Source organism: Meles meles, chromosome 19 (genome assembly GCF_922984935.1).
Source record: "Meles meles chromosome 19, mMelMel3.1 paternal haplotype, whole genome shotgun sequence".
Lineage (NCBI taxonomy): Eukaryota > Metazoa > Chordata > Mammalia > Carnivora > Mustelidae > Meles > Meles meles.
Genome location: NC_060084.1, coordinates 50,129,631 through 50,149,674, shown reverse-complemented (window position 1 = coordinate 50,149,674; position 20,044 = coordinate 50,129,631). Strand labels below are relative to the sequence as shown.

The following is a 20,044-nucleotide window of genomic DNA, read 5'->3' as shown; positions in this document are numbered from 1 at the left end:
GTTGGGGCACCTGGGTGGCTCAGTGGGTTAAGCCGCTGCCTTCGGCTCAGGTCATGATCTCAGGGTCCTGGGATCGAGTCCCACATCGGGCTCTCTGCTCAGCGGAGAGCCTGCTTCCCTTCCTCTCTCTCTGCCTGCCTCTCTTGTGATTTCTCTCTGGTCAAATAAATAAATAAAATCTTAAAAAAAAAAAAAAATAAAGTGTATTATATTCTCTTGCCTTAACAAATATACTTTCTTACTACCTGGAAGACTAGGATCAAATTTGGAATTCTCGGGGCGCCTGGGAGGCTCAGTGGGTTAAAGCCTTTGCCTTCGGCTCAGGTCATGATTCCAGGGTCCTGGGATCAAGCCCCGCATCAGGCTCTCTGCTCTGTGGGGAGCCTGCTTCCTCCTCTCTCTCTGCCTGCCTCTCTGCCTACTTGTGATCTCTGTCTGTCAAATAAATAAATAAAATCTTAAAAAAAAAAAATTTGAGGGACGCCTGGGTGGCTCAGTTGGTTAAGCTGCTGCCTTCGGCTCAGGTCATAATCGGGGTCCTGGGATAGAGTCCCGCATCAGGCTCCTTGCTCAGCACGGAGCCTGCTTCCTCCTCTCTCTCTGCCTGCTTCTCTACCTGCCTGTGTGTACTCTCTTCTGTCTAACAAATAAATAAAATCTTAAAAAAAAAAAAAAAATTGGAATTCTCACTCTCCTTGGGAGTTCTGTGCCAGAATGGGGTGCACTGCAAAAGGTGGTCCTCTTTCCCTTCCCACCTCTGGCTCTCACAGCTCAAGAGGCTCTGCATGTGAGTGTGGCCCCCCAGGCCACCCTTCCCCCACTACAACAACTACTCCTCAGCCCTAGGCGCATGGACATTGTTGCCAAGGTTTGTACTCTGGAGGAAGATAAGGGAAGAAGCCCACAAAAGCCTGGGAAGTAAGCCTGGGGTTGTCTGGATAGGAGATTCCAGGGGTCCCAAGCATCCACAATGTGGTCCAGAACTGGAGAGGTGGATTGGTAGGGGAGATGGGCCCAGGTGGACACATCTCTTTAATTCCATGGAATCCTCACTCTACTAGGGGAATGGCTGGAAGGAGACCAGAGTGCGACCTCGTAGAGGGCTAGGACCAAGGACAGAGGCCCTCTTTCCTCCCCAAGTCAAAGGGCAGAACTCCTCGAAATTTTGCCAGTAACTTGTGAACTCAGACAAATGAATTCACCTCTCTTAGGCCTGTCTCTGGCAGGCAACCTTTAGGGAAGTTTTCTGAAATCTGGGGAGGAGGACCCCAGTAAACCTTGTCTGAAATATGTATCAGCCCTCCAGCTACAGATGACAAAGCCAGAGGCGGGCACATGGCTCAGGCCACACCAACAGGTTCTTTCTCCTGGGAACTAGGAATTTGAAAGCTAGAAACAGAGACACATTAATGACCAGAAGGGCTCTTTAGAGAAAAGTTAAACTCCGACTGTCTCCAAGTCTTCCCAGCTGGCCTGGTCTTTATCCCTCTTGGGTCATAGTGGTTGTTCAATGCTTCTTGTGCTACTGCACCCTGCCTCCAATTAATGTCCCATTTTTCGGGTTCAAACTACCTAAAGCCTATCATCATCTGGGTGCCTCGCTGGCTCAGTTGGTGGAGCATGCGATATTGATCATGAGTTTGAGCCCCATGTGGGATGTAGAGATAACTTAAAAAATAAATAAATAAATAACCAAAAACTATGTCCCCTAATCTACAGTGCAACAAATGCAGATGGTGGTACCCATCTTACCTGCCTCACGGACACTGGATTTATAACAAGAAAAATATGCTTAACAGCATCCGCAGAAAATGAAGGGTCTTCATGAAAAGCCCCCAGCAGTATCTGCCAGGCAGCCGCAACCACCACAACGAACACCCGAAAACTTTTGCACCTCACTCAGCCCTCCCCCCTCTCCCCACCCTCAGCTCACGCATCCCTCTGGGTATAATGCCTGACTTACTTCCCTCCACTATCCATTTCCTTTCCTGGCAATTCTGAGCCTTAAGGATTTCAATCTGATAGTCTAGTTAAGACTAATAACAAGCCCTCGTACACCTCTCCCCGGACAGGTATCAGCTTCCTGAGGCAGGGACCACAGTGGAAGACACAGCACTGCACAGAACAGAATGTCAGTAAGCATCCGTGAGCTGATAGGGTCCAATCTGCTTTTCATTTGCCAAAAAGCCCGACAGTAAATATAAAAGATGAATTCTCCCACCCAGTCTGAGAGCCGTCAAATTGCAGGGCTGTGCTGAGCCACTCAGAACAGTGGACAAGTGCAAAACCCTCAATGCAACATGAGCTGGTTTGACGGACTGAGGCAAGGCGACAAGAGAACCGACACATGCTCTTAAAGCCACAGTCTCCAAAGTGGACTATCCGCTCCCAGGTTTATGGGAAATACGTTGCGTGCAGAAAGCAGAAGACGGTACTTATTTACATCATATATATTAGATCACTATGTATGACTCGTGTGTGCTAATGATGTTATTAAAACCTCAGCTTCATCACATGTGTGAATGAGTAGAAAGAACACTGAAAGGAGCACAACAGTCAATATTGGGGAGCAGGGTTCGCATTTTCTCAACTTGTTGGGGCTGTAAACACATTTTACTTTTATTTTTTTTTTAAGATTTTTTTAAGATTATTTCAGAGAAAGAGAGAGACAGCGCAAGCACAAGGCTGGAGGGACAGAGGGAAGAAGCAGGCTGCCAGAGGAGCAGAGAGCCCAACACGGAAGCAGGCTCCCTGCTGAGCAGAAAGCCCAATGTGGGGCTTGATCCCAGGACTCTGGGATCATGACCTGAGTCAAAGGCAGACACCCAACCAACTGAGCCACCCGGGTGTCCCAACACACTTTGCTTCTATTTCTTTTTTAAAGACTTTATTTATTTATTTGACAGAGAGATCACAAGTAGGCAGAGAATCAGGCAGAGAGAGAGGGGGAAGCAGGCTCCCTACTGAGCAGAGCCCGGAGCAGGGCTCGATCCCAAGATCATGACCTGAGATCTTGACCTGAGCCAAAGGCAGAGGCTTAACCCACTGAGCCACCCAGGTGCCCCACACACTTTACTTTTAAAAAGCTGAACATCTCGGGCACCTGGGTGGCTCAGTGGGTTAAGCCTCTGCCTTCAGCTCAGGTCATAATCTCAGGGTCCTGGGATCAAGCCCTGCATGGGGCTCTCTGCTCAGCAGGGAGCCTACTTCCTCCTGTCTCCTGCCTACTTGTGATCTCTCTCTCTCTGTCAAATAAATAAATAAAATCTTAAAAAAAAAAAAAAAGCTGGGGCGCCTGGGTGGCTCAGTGGGTTAAGCCGCTGCCTTCGGCTCAGGTCATGATCTCAGGGTCCTGGGATCGAGTCCCGCATCGGGCTCTCTGCTCAGCGGGGAGACTGCTTCCCTCTCTCTCTCTCTCTCTCTCTCTGCCTGCCTCTCTGTTTACTTGTGATCTCTCTCTGTCAAATAAATAAATAAAATCTTTAAAAAAAAAAAAAAAAAAGCTGAACATCTGTAACAAGGGATACAGCTCTGGCTGTAAAGCTAAATGTGAATCAGAATTGAAACAACTTTGAAAACCAGATTTCTAGGTTGGATTTCCACACCTACTCACAGGAGTCCATAGTTTTCAAAAGCATTCTAACGAACAACAACCGCAATCCCGAGACAAAGCTGTCACACTCAGCAGAGTGGCAAAAGAGCCTGAAGTCACCAAATGTTACCGTCACATACTGCTGATTCTGGACTGTGAGTGACAGAACTACTCAAGAGTCATTTAGCAGGTCTGGTTAAGTTGAAACTGCACATACCCTAATTTCCCTCCTAAGTATACACCCCAGAGAAATCACACATTTACCCAGAGAGATTACACACACACACACACGCACACTTTCTCCCTCTCTCTCTGTGACACCATTTGTAACAGAAAAAACATACATGCCCACATGCCCATCAATAGGAGATTCGATAAACAATAATGCTTTCACACAACAAATACTCTACAGCGAAAAAAAAAAGACAAAATGTCCTGCAGGGCTGTCCTAGAGAACTCACGATGATGATGACAATGTCCTGAACCTGTATTTGTCCTTCATGATACAGATGCCAATAGCCACACATGCTTGGTGAGCATCTGAAATGTGGCTAGGAGGCTGAAGAAAATTTTTTATTTTAGTTAATTTTAATTTCAATAGCCATATGTGGCTAGTGGCTAACCACAAAGGAGAGCAAAGTCCTAGACCTGCAGACAAACACAGACAGCCTCACAAACATAATGCTGCTCTTAAAAATCAGGTGGTTGGAGCACCTGGGTGGCTCAGTGGGTTGAGCCTCTGCTTTCAGCTTGGGTTGTGATCTCGGGGTCCTGGGATCGAGCCCCGCGTTGGGCTCTATGCTTGGCATGGAGCCTGCTTCCCCCTCTCTCTCTGCCTGCCTCTGCCTACTTGTGATCTCTCTCTCTGTCAAATAAATAAATAAAATCTTTAAAAAAATAAAAAATAAAAAGCAGGTGGCAGCACACATGCGGTATTAAACCTGAGGGGCACCTGGGCGGCTCCGTGGGTGAAGCCTCTGCCTTCAGCTCAGGTCATGATCTCAGGGTCCTGGAATCAAGCCCCGCATCGGGGTCTCTGCTTAGCACGGAGCCTGCACAGCCACCCCCACCCCCGCCTGCCTCTCTGCCTACTTGTGATCTCTATCAAATAAATAAATAAAATCTTTAAAAAAAATATTAAACCTGATTTTTAAGATGTTAAAAAGCATCTAACAAACAATCTATATTGCTTGGAAATATATAAGTAGTAAGAAGAAATGGGTGGGAATGAGAACCACAATTGAGGACAGAGGTTACTTATATTGGGGAGGGATAGCCAGCGGACCTTGACCATGCTGGCAAAGTTTTATATATACATTTTTTTAAAAAGATTTTATTTATTCATTTGACAAACAGAGATCACAAGTAGGTGGAGAGGCAGGCAGAGAGAGAGGAGGAAGCAGGCTCTCTGCTGAGCAGAGAGCCCGATGTGAGGCTCGATCCCAGGGCCCTGGGATCATGCTCTGAGCCGAAAGCAGAGGCTTTAACCCACTGAGCCACCCAGGTGCCCCTTATATATACATTTTTAAAGATTTTATTTGTTGGGGCGCCTGGGTGGCTCAGTGGGTTAAGCCTCTGCCTTCGGCTCAGGTCATAGTCTCAGGGTTCTGGGATGGAGCCTCACATCGGGCTCTCTGATCAGCAGGGAGCCTGCTTCCGCCTCTCTCTGCCTGCCTCTGCCTACTTATGATCTCTGTCAAGTGAATAAATAAAATCTTAAAAAAAAAAAAAAAAAGATTTTGTTTGTTTACTGGACAGAGAGGGAGTGACAGCAAGAGAGGGAGCACAAGCAGGGGGAGTGGGAGAGGGAGAAGCAGGCTTCCCGCAGAGTAGGGAGCCCAATGCGGGGCTCAATCCCAAGACTGAGACCATGACCTGAGCTGAAGGCAAACGCTTAATCCACTGAGCCACCCACACGCCCCAAAAAGTTTTATGCTTTAAATTAGGTAGTAGGCCCTCAGTAGTCAGCTAGATCATTCTCAATTTACACCTACGTCACATTCCATTATTTAGATTTACAAACGTGGTAAAACGCCATGTCAAGCAGGGCTGTAACCACACCTTCCAGATACTTGCTATTTATTTTGAAAGAGAAAGCATACTAGCACATGCAGGAACAGAGGGAGAGAGAGAGAAGCAGACTCTGCACTGAGCACGGAATCCCATGACCGTGGACCCTGAGATCATTACCAGAACCGAAATCAAGAGTCAGAGGCTTGGGGCGCCTGGGTGGCTCAGCCGACTAAGCGGCTGCCTTTGGCTCAGGTCATGATCCTGGGGTCCTGGGATCTAGTCCCACATCAGGCTCCCCACTCGGCAGGGAGCCTGCTTCTCCCTCTCCCTCTGCCTCTTCCTCTGCTTGTGCTCTCTCCCTCTCTCAAATAAATAAATAAATAAAGTCTTTAAAAAAAAAAAAAAAGAGTCAGAGGCTCAACCAACTGAGCCACCCAGCCATGGTCCCCCCACCTCCATACTTTTTAAAATTCCCACAAATGTACCTGCCTTGGGAAGAAGACACAGAAGGAACGCACAGATAGGTCCAACAGGACGGAAATATTTGGGTTTTTAAGTTGGATAGTGTTTTGTTATGTCCTCTAATTTGTCCTGATGTGATGGGGCACCTGGGTGGCTCGGTTGGTTAAGAGACTGCCTTTGGCTCAGGTCATGATCCCGGAGTTCTGGGACTGAGTCCTGCATCAGGCTCCCAGCTCCACGGGGAGTCTGCTTCTCCCTCTGACCTCCCCTCTCATGTTCTCTCTCTCTCTCAAATGAAAAAAAAAAAAAAAAAATGTATCTTTAGTTTGTACTGATGTCATATTATTTGAGGGTATCAAACATCACAAAAAAAATTTACCGGATTGTGCCCTGGTGCTGGGAGAGACCTCCTGCCTCAGGCCTAAAATGCCAAACCCCCACCACCACCAGCCTCCCCCCAACACCTGTCCTACCTGGAAAACCTGCTGTCGGCACTCTACCCAACTCTGCAATATGCACCCTGACTCTCCTGTCTCCCACTCCAAACCAAGTGATTCTGACAATCAGCCGGGCTCTGAACACCTCCGGCCTAAAGGTCCTGGTCTAGGGAACCCAATGACCTACTTTTTAATATTCCCAGCCAAGTCCCTTGTCCTCTTCGGAATTCTGTTCTCTCAGCCCAGCTCAAGTAAAATAAACCACAACAACTAATGTGCCAGGTGGTTAATTAACCCATTTGATTGATCACAAAGAAAGTCAACTCAGTAATTCTTTTTTAAAATGACAACGATCTCCAAAGCTGTCCTATGATGTGGTAGGAGCAGCCATACATAGTGACCAGACATCTCCCAGGGAATGTGCCAGGGACTGCACCAGGAGCACAGCGGTGAACAAAAGTGCCTAGCCCTTCCAGAGCCTAGACTCTGACCGGGAAACACTGACAGGTTCCCTCAACATCACGAACCAAGGTGAAGAATGAAAGCGGTTGAGTCCCTGGAATGTTCCCTTCAGCATGGGGGTGAGAGGAGATGAGTTGTCCACAAACTGCTCTGAAACAGGGATCAAAATAATGAATCACTCCTCAACCGTGGAATTTCACAACTGATTCATGACAGGAGTATTAACAGTGCCCAAAATAGTCCCTTACTATTTCAGAAACAGAGGTAAAATTAAATCTGTATTTCTTAGCATGTCACAAACAAATCCTATGTTGCGTTTAAATTTTAAAGAGCTGTGATGGAAAGTAACCACTCCTGGGCATCTACTCGCGTCTGGCAGCCCTTAACAGTAAAGAAACAGAGCAGTAGCAAGAGAGCACGAGGGTAGCCTTGTACCCTAAAGGCTTCTCCAGAAAGGTCCCAATCTTTACATATTTTATCCCATCATCCCCATAAAACTTCAAATTATCCTAGAAACTCTAAGGGAATTCACCCTTTAGGCGGCAGGGCAAGCCTGTGGCCTCCACCATCTATGTCCTCCCCCTCCACTCTGCCTTACATGGCCACGGGAGCTCAAGGAAGTCAAGGAACTTCTCTTAGCTTCGGCAGCAGCCATAAGCGGAGACAACAGGACTGGATGTGCTTCCCTGCACCCAACAGAATGCCTCGCACACAGTAGGCATCTTGCATTTCAAAGATACAGAAAGAGCTGGCTGCTTTGGGGTAAAGAAAGCCAGAGTCATTCTGTTCCAATATTTGGCTTTCAGCTGATCCCACTTCCTGTGACTAAATGTCAGTCCTGGCTTCGGTGCTTGGCAGACCTGTCTTCATGAGCCAACTCTGACAATTCTTCCTCTGAGAAACCTTTCTGGACATTTCCTTATCATAGAACTACTGCCCTCTCCTTTACCCACTTTGTACTGATGTCTCTATTAAACTTATGCCCAAGACCTGATTCTGATGAAATCGGTCTCATAACTTTTCCTGGGCACCACAGGAAGCCAACAACTGAGCGCCTACCTCTGGGCTACACATTTTCCCACTCTTGTATTTATCATGACGACACATGTGCTAGAAAGGCCCAGTATCCTCTTAAGCGGTGTGAAAACCACAAGCTCTATTTTTCCTCTTTGTTTTTTAACGTTTCTAATTTAGGAGCACAATGTGTACCTTGAAGCAAAAGTGGCTATACAACATTTGGTTGAACCTAAGGAAAGGGGGGGGGGCGGGGAGGGAACCCTAACCAGAAGCCTTTCGCAGGAAACAGGAAGTGGTTGCCTCCCCACCCCCATCCTGCACTTTGAGCATAACCCAACTACTTATTCTGTACAATTCAGGCGAAGGGGCATAATCTCAATCAAGGAATTTCTGAGTTGGAAGAAAACTTCAAAATCCCGGAGCAGTCTCTGCCAAAATGGACGAGGCCTGTTGTTATGAGGTGGCCGGAGCCCAAACCCAGCTCACACCCGTCCTTCCACAGTGCTCTTAGTGAGGCCGCACAAAGACAAGGTTTGGAATCCCAGGGATTGTCATCAGGAATGCACTGAATGCCTCACAACCTTAAGAGCTCGGGGCTGGAATCCAGGCCTGAATTGTCCAAGTGAAACAGCTGACTAACAATGTCAGCTGGGGAATATTTTGATACCTTCAAATTCGGCCCCTGCAGGAAGAGGCCGCACAAAGAGCTCTGTGACTGAAGAGCCCAAGGAATGGTACGCAAAGGCCACCGGGTGCCTGGCCGAGCTGCCCACATTCCCCTCATAGCTCCGTAAAGTGGCTCCCCAGAGCGGTTTCCAGATCCACCCCAGTGGGCACCATCAGTATTGAGTCCAGAGGAAGCGTCCAGCTGTGAAGGGCTAACAAAGCTGGGAGCTCTCCCCATTTGAATGTGAAAGACCCGCCTCAATCAGAGAAGGCCCTTAAGCCATAAAACCCTTCACACCAAGGCCAAGTGTCACACTTGTAAGAGGGTGTGATTTATAAATTGACAGCACCCACAAAGCTGCTTTTGTACTCCTCCGTTAGTTAACAATTTATCTCCCCCCACCAAACTCACGGAGCTATTCAGATAAAGCCTGACTGGGCCTCAAAAAGAAAGAAAAGAAGGGAGAAAGAAAAGGGCCCAAGTTTTGGCCAAAACACCAATGTTCACTCTGGGTAATTATGGTCCTGTGAATAGACACTAAAATTAGGGCTTAATAATTCCTCTGTATCACACTCACAGCAATCAAACTCTTCCAATACAAACATAAAGAGCAAGAAAACGAAAATCTCCGGCCCAGGCTTGCTGGAAACTCAACGAGTTCCACTTCTGTGGTTTCTGCAGTCTCTCTTGTGGTTTCTGCACTCTTAGAATCCCCCCTTTAGAGCAATTTTAACTTGAAGCTCTGACCAGCTGTTTTTCTTTCTCCACATTTAAATCTACAAAGCAAAGAGTAAAATACGGGCTCGGTCATCTTTCTCCTCAGTTGGACAAAACCAATTCTGGCCCCTTCATCTTGTCTCCCCCATCGCATGACCCCCTTCTCAGATTCCAACACCGGCTTCGGAAGATCCTCTCCTGCCGAGTCCCCGCCCCTCCTCTCGCTGTAAAGCAGAATTAAATCTCTGAGCCAACTCCAGTACAGCCTCCATCCTTACAAACTATGTTAAAAAGTACACACCGGATGATAACACTTGTCAACATCAGGACTTTCTTCCTAAAAGGTTATCTGGTGGAAAGCCGACCCCGAAACTTCATCTTAAAGAAGCAAAGCATAAACAATTCAAACTTAAACTGTATTCCTGCCCACTTAGGTAGGATTTCCCTAAATTGTCTGTCTATCCAAAAAACTTTCTTTTATGCAAGAGGTATGGCCTTTGCTCCAAAACAGTTGTTCTGCTACTGCTCCAGATAGTAGAGGCCCCGTCGGCCCACACACCAAGTAAGCCCTGCAGACATGTTCTCTTTAGCCTCTGCGGGGTGAAAGGAAGAGCATTCAAACCAAAGTAGTAAGTGGCTGCTTTTAAAAAAAGTTTGGGACTAGGGGCGCCTGGGTGGCTCAGTGGGTTAAAGCCTCTGCCTTCGGCTCAGGTCATGATCCCAGGTTCCTGGGATCAAGCCCTGAGTTGGGCTCTCTGCTCAGCAGGGAGCCTGCTTAAAAATAAAAAGTTTAGAACTGGCACCTGGGTGGCTCAGTCCATTAAGCGTCTGCCTTTGGCTCAGGTCATGATCCCAAGGTCCTAGGATCAACTCCTGCACCAAGATCCCTGCTCAGTAGGGAGCCTGCTTCTCGAACCTCTGCCTGCTGCCCCCCACCCCCAACCCCCGCTTGTGCATGCCTGCATACTTTCTCTCTCACCAAATAAATAAAATCTTAAAAAAAAAAAAAAGTTTAGGGGGGCAGGAGGGTGTGGGGGGAAAAAAGTTTGGGACAGAACCTATTAAAAAAATCTATTTCTGATTCCGTTAAAAACTGACACCTGGCATCACTGCGTCCATACTCCTTCATGGCAACAGCTGGCTGCCACTAAGCAGCAGCCACCCTCCTCTTTTAAGTGGGACAAGCACTGGCCCGGCTTGTCCAGGCCCCTCCCATCAAGACTACGTGCTTGCTCGCCCTGCTTGCAGTTGTGACTGCCTGTCCCCCATAAGGCCCCAAGGCTTCTTCTGATCATTCCCCCCTCACAGTACACATACCTTTTTGACCATAGTAGTTTCAGATGAATCAAGCTTTGCTCTCTTGGTATCAGGTCCGTCTTCTACCCCTTGGCTAACTTTGGCAACTTTGGTTTTCTCCCTATAGGGTGACAAGGGAAGGAATTGAGCTCTACTCTCTGAATCATGCCGAAGGGCATCACCAGCTCACGTGATAGGATCGTGGCTAAGAGCTAAAGCTTGGGGTGCCTGGGCGGCTCAGTAGGTTAAGCATCTGACTTGATTTCAGCTCAGGCCGTGATCTCAGGGTCATGGGATCAAAACAACGTCATGCTCCAAGTTCAGCAGAGTCTGCTTGAGGTTCTCTCCCTCTGCCCCTCCTCCCCCAATGCGTGCTCTTTCCCTAAATCTTCAAAAAAAGGGGGGGGGGTACCAAAAGCTTTGCAGTCAGGTATAGCTGAGTGGTTTCCAATCCCAAAGTGGCTGATGATTACCTACCTGATAAATCAGGTATGTAGGAATAACAATCCCTGACAGAATTATTTTAAGATAAGAAATAAGAATTGCTTAGCATACACTGCCCAGCACAAGGTAAGCTCTCAATAAGTCTTTATAAATTTCACTTGAATCATGAAATAGAGCCAAACTTCGATTTCTCCCCTCTGCCATGGGGAGCTCACATTAAAATAATCTGGGCTTGGGGTGCCTGGGTGGCCCAGAGGGTTAGGCTCAGGTCATGGTCTCAGGGTCCTGGGACAGAGCCCCACATTGGGCTCTCTGCTCAGCAGGGAGCCTGCTTCCCCCTCTCTGCCTGCTTGTGATCTCTGTCAAATAAATGAATAAAATCTTTCAAAAAAAAATAATAATCTGGGCCTGCTTTTCTCCAGTATGCCTTCTCCGTCCATTTACAGCGTGCCCAAAACACTACAGAGTTTCTGAAAGCCATAAAACACCAAAGTTACGAGAGATCTTGAACACATCTGTCCTTCCCCCACCTCGATTTTACAGACGAGGTATGTGCAAGACCAGGGCAATTTCAGCGATCTGCCTAAGAAGCTGAACAAAAGAAAGCAACTCTTGACTCTTGGTAGGGAGCTTCACCTACCACACAGGGCCTCTCTTTACCTCTTATTAGCAAGGGAGGTAGTCAGAAATAACAGCCAAAACCCCACCGCAGGTAGTTTTACAATACTGGTATCATCTGCCGTCTTTCATCTAGAAGCTGTTAAGTTCCAAACACTGCAGGTCCCATCATGTGAGAAGCACCACGCTCTGCAACCCTGATACTCAAACTGAGAGGATAAGGTCTGTTTGTTCCACCAGCGCAGTCTCTGGACTTCGAAGCTTTTCCAAGACAGACTCTGACTGTGCCTTCAGAGTTACCACCTGGCTATTTCGTACTCATTTTATTATCAACCTGGAAACACAGAGGCCAAAACTGAGGTGCACGTGTTTACAATCCAAGCAAGCCTCCCCTAATCATATGGTGTGGTTTGGCTACCCGAAGCCCAGGCTGCCCAAACACCCACCAGGTGTATTCAACTGCCGGAAGAACTCCGCTTTAGATTAGACCATTATTTGGAAACAGGGGCCCGCATCTGCTACCATTCTCAACGCACAACCTACATAATCAGTAAGCTGTTAATGAACTGGTTTCCAAGTGTTCTAAGCATACTTTCCTTAGATGGGCTGTTTCCTACTGGTGAATAAAACTGTATTTTTTTTTTTTAAGTGTTACATTCTCCCCTCCTCTCCCAAAACTTACTCTACGAATTCATGTTCTCCAAGATTGGCAAATGTGTATCCATGGTAGCCAAAAACATCTCCTGTAAAAAACTTGATGCTATTTTTGTGGCAGATCTGGTCAACTTTGATTATGACATCCCTGGAACAGCAAGTCAGGCAAACCTGCAGTAAGGAAGAATTGGCGGGGTGTGAGTTTTGCAAACTGTGAATCACTGCCCTGATGTCTACATAAATCTTGGTGAACAGTCTCTCTGGGCATGTCTAAAGTCAGTTCCCAACTGGTATAACGGGTTCTTTGGATCCTATGGTTAGAAGACAAAAGAAAAGTTGCAGGTTTCACTAGAAATGTAAATTGTGAGACCTCCACTTATGGCAATCAAAACAAATGGGTTTAACTAGAAAGTAAGGTCACTCCACGGATTTATCCCCCCTGTTCTATGAACATATATAAACCACATCTCAAAGTTTTCCTGAAAAGGGAAAAGACAATAATAACTTAGCGTAAGTTATTTCTAAATTATTTAACCTGTTAAAATCTGCATAAACTATCATGAGAAGCACAACCAGTTTTACGTGACCCAGGGGTCACATTTAAATTCAAGGGCATTTTCCCCCCTTCTTTTGATTGATATGTTAAGATAAAGAAGATAAACAAGTCATGTTGAGATTATTTTTCCAGTTTTCAACAGGCAACTTTATCTGAATTTAAGGACAAAAGAAAAGGTTACACACCAAGTGACCTTCCATTCAGACCTAGACAATGAACCGGTGATTCACTCAATAGACTTATCAGTGTTGCTCTGAGGCCTCTAGGTTGTGTTCCAAAAAGTGGAGGTACTGCAAATAGCTAAATTTTTTTTTTTCCATTGCAAATAGCTAAATTTTACCACATAAAACACCATTTTTTCAGGAAAACCTTTGGGATAAGGGTCACGAAGACAACTTCTAAACTGCACGTTTTCTTCTGAACACAGAAAACACCCAAGGAAAAAAAATCCAGTCTAAAAGGCAAGACAGCCACAGTTGAACATGCAACGTTGACCAAATGGAACCCTGCAGAGTGAAAAATGAGGGTAAGACCCAAGAGGCCAGAAACAGGTGGCCCCGAGGCATTTATCCCTGCCCCATGCGCATGCTTTATACAATCCACCAGCCCCAGCTTCAGTTCTAACCAACCCTCTAAGTGCTAGAAATGCAAGGGACACCTAGAATTAACCAAATGTGGTTACTATGGATAAAGAAATGAAGAGAAGACTTATGTCCAAACAGAAAATGTTCCAATACTTGGGAGTTACAAAATAGAATGAATTAAATTAAAAAAAAGACAAAACGCACAGATGATCCATCATTCCAAGCACACATTTGAACAGATGCACATATGAAATGTAACAGTGTGGAAAAACAAACTACCCAGCCCAGATTCTAACCTCTCATGTAATGGGCCTCTCATTTAAAAACCAAGCAGATCATCTATGACTATTCCACGGTTACCCAACATTTGTTTAGCTTTTCCTGGGTACAGGGAACCATGTCTGAAAGGTCACAGGCGCTGAAACAAAATTTAACTTATCCTTTCACCTCTGCATAGATCTGGCAGTGAAACCAAATGAGGCTGGATATGCCTCATTTGGCTTATGACTACAGGGAATGTGTCTAGTTATCCATGGCAACATGGTCAAAGTGGCTGTGTGAAAGAGACAGACATAGACCAAGATCAGGTGTGCTCTTTTTTAAGACAAAACACAAGCTGTAGTTTGATATTTCTAACAAAAAAAAAAATGCCTCTACTACAGAAATTAACCACCAACTTGTTTTCCAGAGAAAACACTTGCAGTAAAATGTATCGAAGCTATATGGAAAGAATCTGGAAGGAATACAAACACCAACGATGAAACCTGGTCTTGAGGGAACATAAGCCCAAAGAAGAAACCAGCAGACAGCAAGTCACAAACAGCCACAGCAGATCCAACAGACTGGATCCACTACCAACAGAGTCAACACAGCAAGGCACCGCGCTAGCAAGGCACGTACACCAAGGCAATGTCAGACTCGAGATTCCAATGGACTAAATCTATGAATTTTATACTCTTTATGGGACTTACAGCATCAAACTGAGTGAAAAATGACTCCGGCTTCTTTTCTATACTCTCAGTGTCCACCTTCACGTCCACCATGGGGTTGAGATTCTGGGCTCGTTCCAAAGAGGCTTCGGCCCTGTTGCGGCCATCAGATCCAGTACGGATCAAGAACTGAGCCCCGGGGTCTTCTGGAGATACCTAGAAAGAGCATTGTTTTAATACCTGAATTTTAGGGAGAAAACAAATTCTTGAAAACAACAAACCTTTCCGTTTTCAAGGATAACGAAAATATCTACCATCTAATTGTATTATTGTTCCTGCAGGAATTTGCCTAATGCAGACTCCCCACACTCACTCCTTCGGAGGCTTAAAGTAGAGACATTGAACTTTTTTTACTTGGCGTTGATAGTTGAAGAGCACCCCCTTGTGTTTATAAAGAAAATTCACTCTAAACAGAAAAGTCCACACTTTCTTCTTTAAATTTGTAACTGCTAATAAAATGATGAAATTATCAGTGGTTAAGAATTTGCCAAATACCTACTATGTTCCCAATTTTAAACATCTGGAGACAAACAATAGCAGTTTAAAGGATGTAGTCCCTGGGGCACTTGGGTGGCTCAGTCGACTGACCATCTGCCTTCGGCTCGGGTCATGACCCCAGAATCCTGGGATCGGAATCCTGGGATTGAGTCTCGGAATCCTGGGATTGAGTCTCGAGGAAGGCTCCCTTCTCAGTGGGGAGGCTGCTTCCTCCTCTGCAACTCCCCCTGCTTGTGCTCTATCAAATAAATAAAATCTTTAAAAAAAAAATCAATAAACGATGTTGTCCCTGTCTACAATTGGTTTAAAAATCAGAGCAGTGAGGGATGCCTGGCTGGCTCAGTCTAAACAATGTGCACAGCCCTTGATGAGGTCAAGCCCCATGCTGGGGGTAGAAATTACTTAAAAAAAAAAAAAAAAACAAAAAAAAAAAAACCCTGAACTTTGAAAATAAGAAAACAAAATCAGACCAGTGCCAAAATCAGGCACAATTAAGAATGCCTGAAATTAACTCTTTAATTCAATTAAAGTTCAGAAAGGAGGAGAGATGAGTAGGGTTGAGCAATGGGAGGATTTCCCCCACAAGGCTGGATGTCAGCAGACAGCCTCAAAGACAGATGATAAAATCACCTGACAAGGGCGACTGGGTGGCTCAGTCAGTTAAGTGACTGCTTTCAGCTCAGGTCATGATCCCAAGGGTCCTGGGATGGAGCCCCACATTGGGCTATCTGCTTGGCGGGAGCCTACTTCTCCCCCTCCCTCTGCCTACCGCTCCCCCTGCTTATACTCTCTCTGTGTCAAATACATAAAGTCTTCTCAAAATTAATTAATTAAATCACCTGAGAGCTGCCAATATGATTACAGATTCCATTCCGTTCACAGCATTTCTTCACACATCCAATATCTAATTTAACAATTAATCTCTAGTATGACCGTGCTACCTTCACCAAGACAACACAAGCAATCTCCCTCCTCTCCTCCAGCCAACTATCCCTTACCATCTTTCCTTCAAGAAAATGAACTGGTCTTCCTCCCACTCAAGGCCAGCCCTCTAACAGTATCCTTGACCCATCCTGTCCTACTTCTTCAGGGATCTCATTACATACTGAGAGATGTACATCATACTGGTTAAGGGCAAGGCTCTGGAATAATTCAAGTCGAATTCAAATCTGCGACTCAAATCCTAGCTCAGCCACTTACTGAATGGCGTGAACAAGGGTATGGGAATCACAGGCGAAATGAGGTTAAGACAAGCAGTACATTTTCTATAATCGCTCTATTAGTGCTGCTCTGCTCTTCCCTCACTGGACAGCCAGTCTCCACACGGGCCCTCTTGGCTATGGTTTCCCCTGGACGCCATCTCAGAATCACTCATCTTTCACTCCACTCTCCACAGCTCCATAAACTCACCACCTCTAGTTTCTGCTGGCATTTCTCAAACTGTTCTTACTGGCATAGAATGCTTCCTCGTCCATCAGAGTCTAACTGCCCACCAGATATCTCCTCCTGGATATTCATATTCAACTCCTCTATTTTCTGGTCATTTGATGAGCCTACCAACCACCCATCCAATGACTTGAGCCAGAAACCCCAATCTTTATAGTCTTGTTATGTCCTTGATAACAGCCACCCGAGGACGTAGCTAAGAGCACAGGCTCTACCAAGAGTCCGACTCCCTGGGTGCTGGTCATACCACCATCTACTATGACCTTGAGCGGACCAGTAATTCACTTCCCTTTCCTCAGTTCTCTTATCTGTAAAGTAAGGATAATAATCCCTACATCTCAGAGTTGTGAGGACTAAATGAGATACAACTACAGCTCTCAGCACAGTATCCATATCCAGCACCTGCCGGAAGCATCTGCTACTACCGGTACTTCCTTTCCCTATGCTCCCGTGTATGATCCCACTGATTCTACCACCTCCTGTTTTTCAGATCTATGTGCTTCTTGTCTTTTCTAGCACAAGTACTATTACTCAGACCCTTTTTATTTTTTACCTAAACTACTAAAGCAGCCTTCTAGGTGGTCTTCTGCACGTTATCCTGTGCAAATCATACACAGTGACTAGTGTTCTACAGGAGGTCTGAAACTGACCAGGTCACCCATCCCATATTTGTAACTCTTTAATGAATCCTTCCCACCCAGAGGATTGAGTACAAGCAAGGCTTCCTAGTAGGGCCTTCATGATTTGGACTTTACCTACAACCTGCAATCCCCTCCACCCCCCAACACACACCACTTTGGGCTTCTCAATCTAAAAACACCAAATAGCACTGTTTGTTATATTCTACTTCTGCCATGCTGTCCTACGCCACTGCTAATGTTTCCTGCCTAAAACACCGCCCTTCAGCTTGAGAAATCTCTACTTGTTCCTTAAGCCTCAGCTAAGATCACAACTCCAGGAAGCCTTTCGTGTCCCCCTACTGCAACCTGGGTCTAGGAGCCTGCTCTGGTTTCTAAAGAAATCTTGAGAATGGGAACCCAATTTTGTGCATCTTTGTATCACCAGCATCTAGACAGGGTAGCCTGCAGGTACTCTAGGATATTTGTTGATGTGAAACAAAATAAAACACTCTGAACTCCGAAGGACAGGAATTAACATCTTTGATTTATAGATGAGCAAACTGCAGGGCACCTGGCCCACTCAGTCGGCAGAGCACGAGACTCTTAATTTCAGAGCTGCAAGTTTGAGCCCCACACTGGATATAGAGATCACTAATATAATTAACTAATTAATTAATTAGCAAGCTGAGTCCCTGAGAAGTTAATAAAGCCTCTCGCCCAGCTTGAAGATGTGGGATTTGAGTCCAAATCTGCAAAATTCCAGAGCTTTTGCACTAGGTAGCACAGTCTCCCTGGGATGTTCCTTGTCAGGGGGGAAAAAAAGCACAAGCAAATTCCAAAAGGCAGAACCATCAAAGTGTATCCATGAAATTATGAGGTAAGAGTCAGTCTGGGTAAGCTGACTGGGCCCAGTTTACATGAAGGCAGTGGTTCTCAACTCTCCCTGACTGTTAGACTCACCTGGAGAACTTCTATTTTATTTTATTTATTTATTTGACAAAGATCACAAGTAGGCAGAGAGGCAGGCAGAGAGAGAGAGGAGGAAGCAGGCTCCCCGCTGAGCAGAGAGCCCGATTCAGGGTTCAATCCCAGGACCCTGGGATCACGACCTGAGCCGAAGGCAGCGGCTTTAACCCACTGAGTCACCAGGAGCCCCGAGAACTTTTATTTTTAAAAAATCCCCCAAATATTCAAACCACAGATGGGACGGAGAGCCGCTGTATTAGGTCTTGAAAACCAGTCAGAGGAATTAGGCATTTCAGTGGAAGGTACATGGAAGGCACTGCAAGTCTTCAAAGTGAAGACGGCAGGGATAAGTCAGCCTGTTCACTCCAAAACTGGATGGCACCCATCGCTGTCCTGAGGCAGTAACAGTTCTCTGTCACGCCTCAGTATTCTATCATCGTTCCCCAACCAGATGAGGAAGTCATCATCCCCATCTGGTTTCAGTTTCCCACACTACAAGCCTCCACATTTAGGAACCATCCTTCCCTGGCTCTCTCTGCTCTGACCCTCTCTACACGGCAAACAAATTCTCCCTCCAAAAGCCTCTAGGGGGCACTGTGGTTGGGGAGATGTCAAAACTGCAACTGCTCCGCCCCCAGTTTGCTTCCAAGAATTTTCTTTCCTTAGAAGGTTTTGAATTCAAGTCAAAAATCAATTTGTGATGATATTAAGTGAGGCAACCCACATTTCTCTTCATTGCAGGAGAATTTCTTTTTAAATCCTGATACTACTTTTCTCCTGAAACCCAGACAGATGAGCTTTAAAAAATTTCATCAACAGGGGCACCTGGGTGGCTCAGTGGGTTTAAAGCCTCTGCCTTCCGCTCAGGTCATGATCTCAGGGTCCTGGGATTGAGCCCTGTAAAATACTGTCCAAAAAAATACAGACCAAAAAAAAAATACCGTTATCTGTAGAAGTCAGATAGATGGGGTATCCAACGTTACTCTACCTTTGCATATACTTGAAATTTTCTATAAAAGAAAATTAAAACACTGAAGCATGAGAATGTAAGAGAAGGAAGTTATTTTCACCTTGGAAAAACTGGTCAAAGAAATCTACATAGGAGATGAGAATGACTACCATATCTTCAATTAAATGGTATGCCACAGAATTATTATCAGATGTTTATTATGTGTAAGCACCATGCTAAGCAATCTGCATCCATTCTCTCCCACCCACTGTTTTCCAAATTCATGAAGCTCTCCTGAGATACCTCTCAAATGTTACATAGTCCCGAGCCGCATCTCGAACCTTCTAAAGCAGGATCACTGCAGGGTAAAGGCCAGCTACACCATAACAAAGCCCTGAGGGGACTATGCAATTTTAAGTAGTCACGCAGGTGGTTTATACGTATGAAGTGGAAAACCACCCCTCTCCTCCTCAAAGTCACCCTCCAAGGGAGAGACTAACTATGCTTTAAAGCGCAAGGAGGAGACAGGAGATAGGAGCTGACCACCTAGGACGAGCCAGTGCCGTGAGGCCACAGCTCCACTAATGCCAGCCCTCCTTTCACAAGCCTGCAGGGGCACATAGGAATTCACGACACCTCCAGGTGTTTTATACTGAAGAGGGGAGACCATGAAGGAAAAGTGAGGAGGTGGCCAAACATCTCACCTGTTCAGGATCCAACATGGTCAGTCCTTTCACGCCTGCCAGAATGAGATTCTTGGCAATTTCAGCCCCAAGTCCTTTCATGCCGACAAGAAGCACCCGGGAGGCCCGCAGCCTGTAAGGCAGACACTGTTAACCAGGTGACAGAGAACAGTGAAAGTTTCACCGAATTATCAAAAAAACAAAACAAGTCACAGTAACAGTGAAGTAATTTTGGTTTTCATTAAATGCACGGAAGCATCATGGCTAAAATCCAGGAAAGAGACAGGCTCTAATCCATCCTGCAAAGAACAATTCATTCAGCAAATATTTACTGAGCACCTACTATGCCAGGCTCCCCTCTAAAGTATAAAGCA

The 20,044-nt window shown here is 45.8% G+C and overlaps 1 protein-coding gene across 2 annotated transcripts in view; it reads right to left on the bottom strand.

The window, feature by feature from the left end:
• SAE1 (SUMO1 activating enzyme subunit 1) overlaps positions 1-20,044 on the bottom strand; it is an 81,710-nt gene that overhangs the window by 47,468 nt on the left and 14,198 nt on the right. For both annotated transcript variants that reach the window (XM_045989232.1, XM_045989233.1), the window contains exons 2-5: positions 19,692-19,803; positions 14,491-14,664; positions 12,408-12,550; positions 10,685-10,784 (exon numbers count right to left, since the gene is read on the bottom strand). In XM_045989232.1, the coding sequence (XP_045845188.1) occupies positions 10,685-10,784; positions 12,408-12,550; positions 14,491-14,664; positions 19,692-19,803 (529 nt within the window). The remainder of the gene's footprint in view (positions 1-10,684; positions 10,785-12,407; positions 12,551-14,490; positions 14,665-19,691; positions 19,804-20,044) is intronic.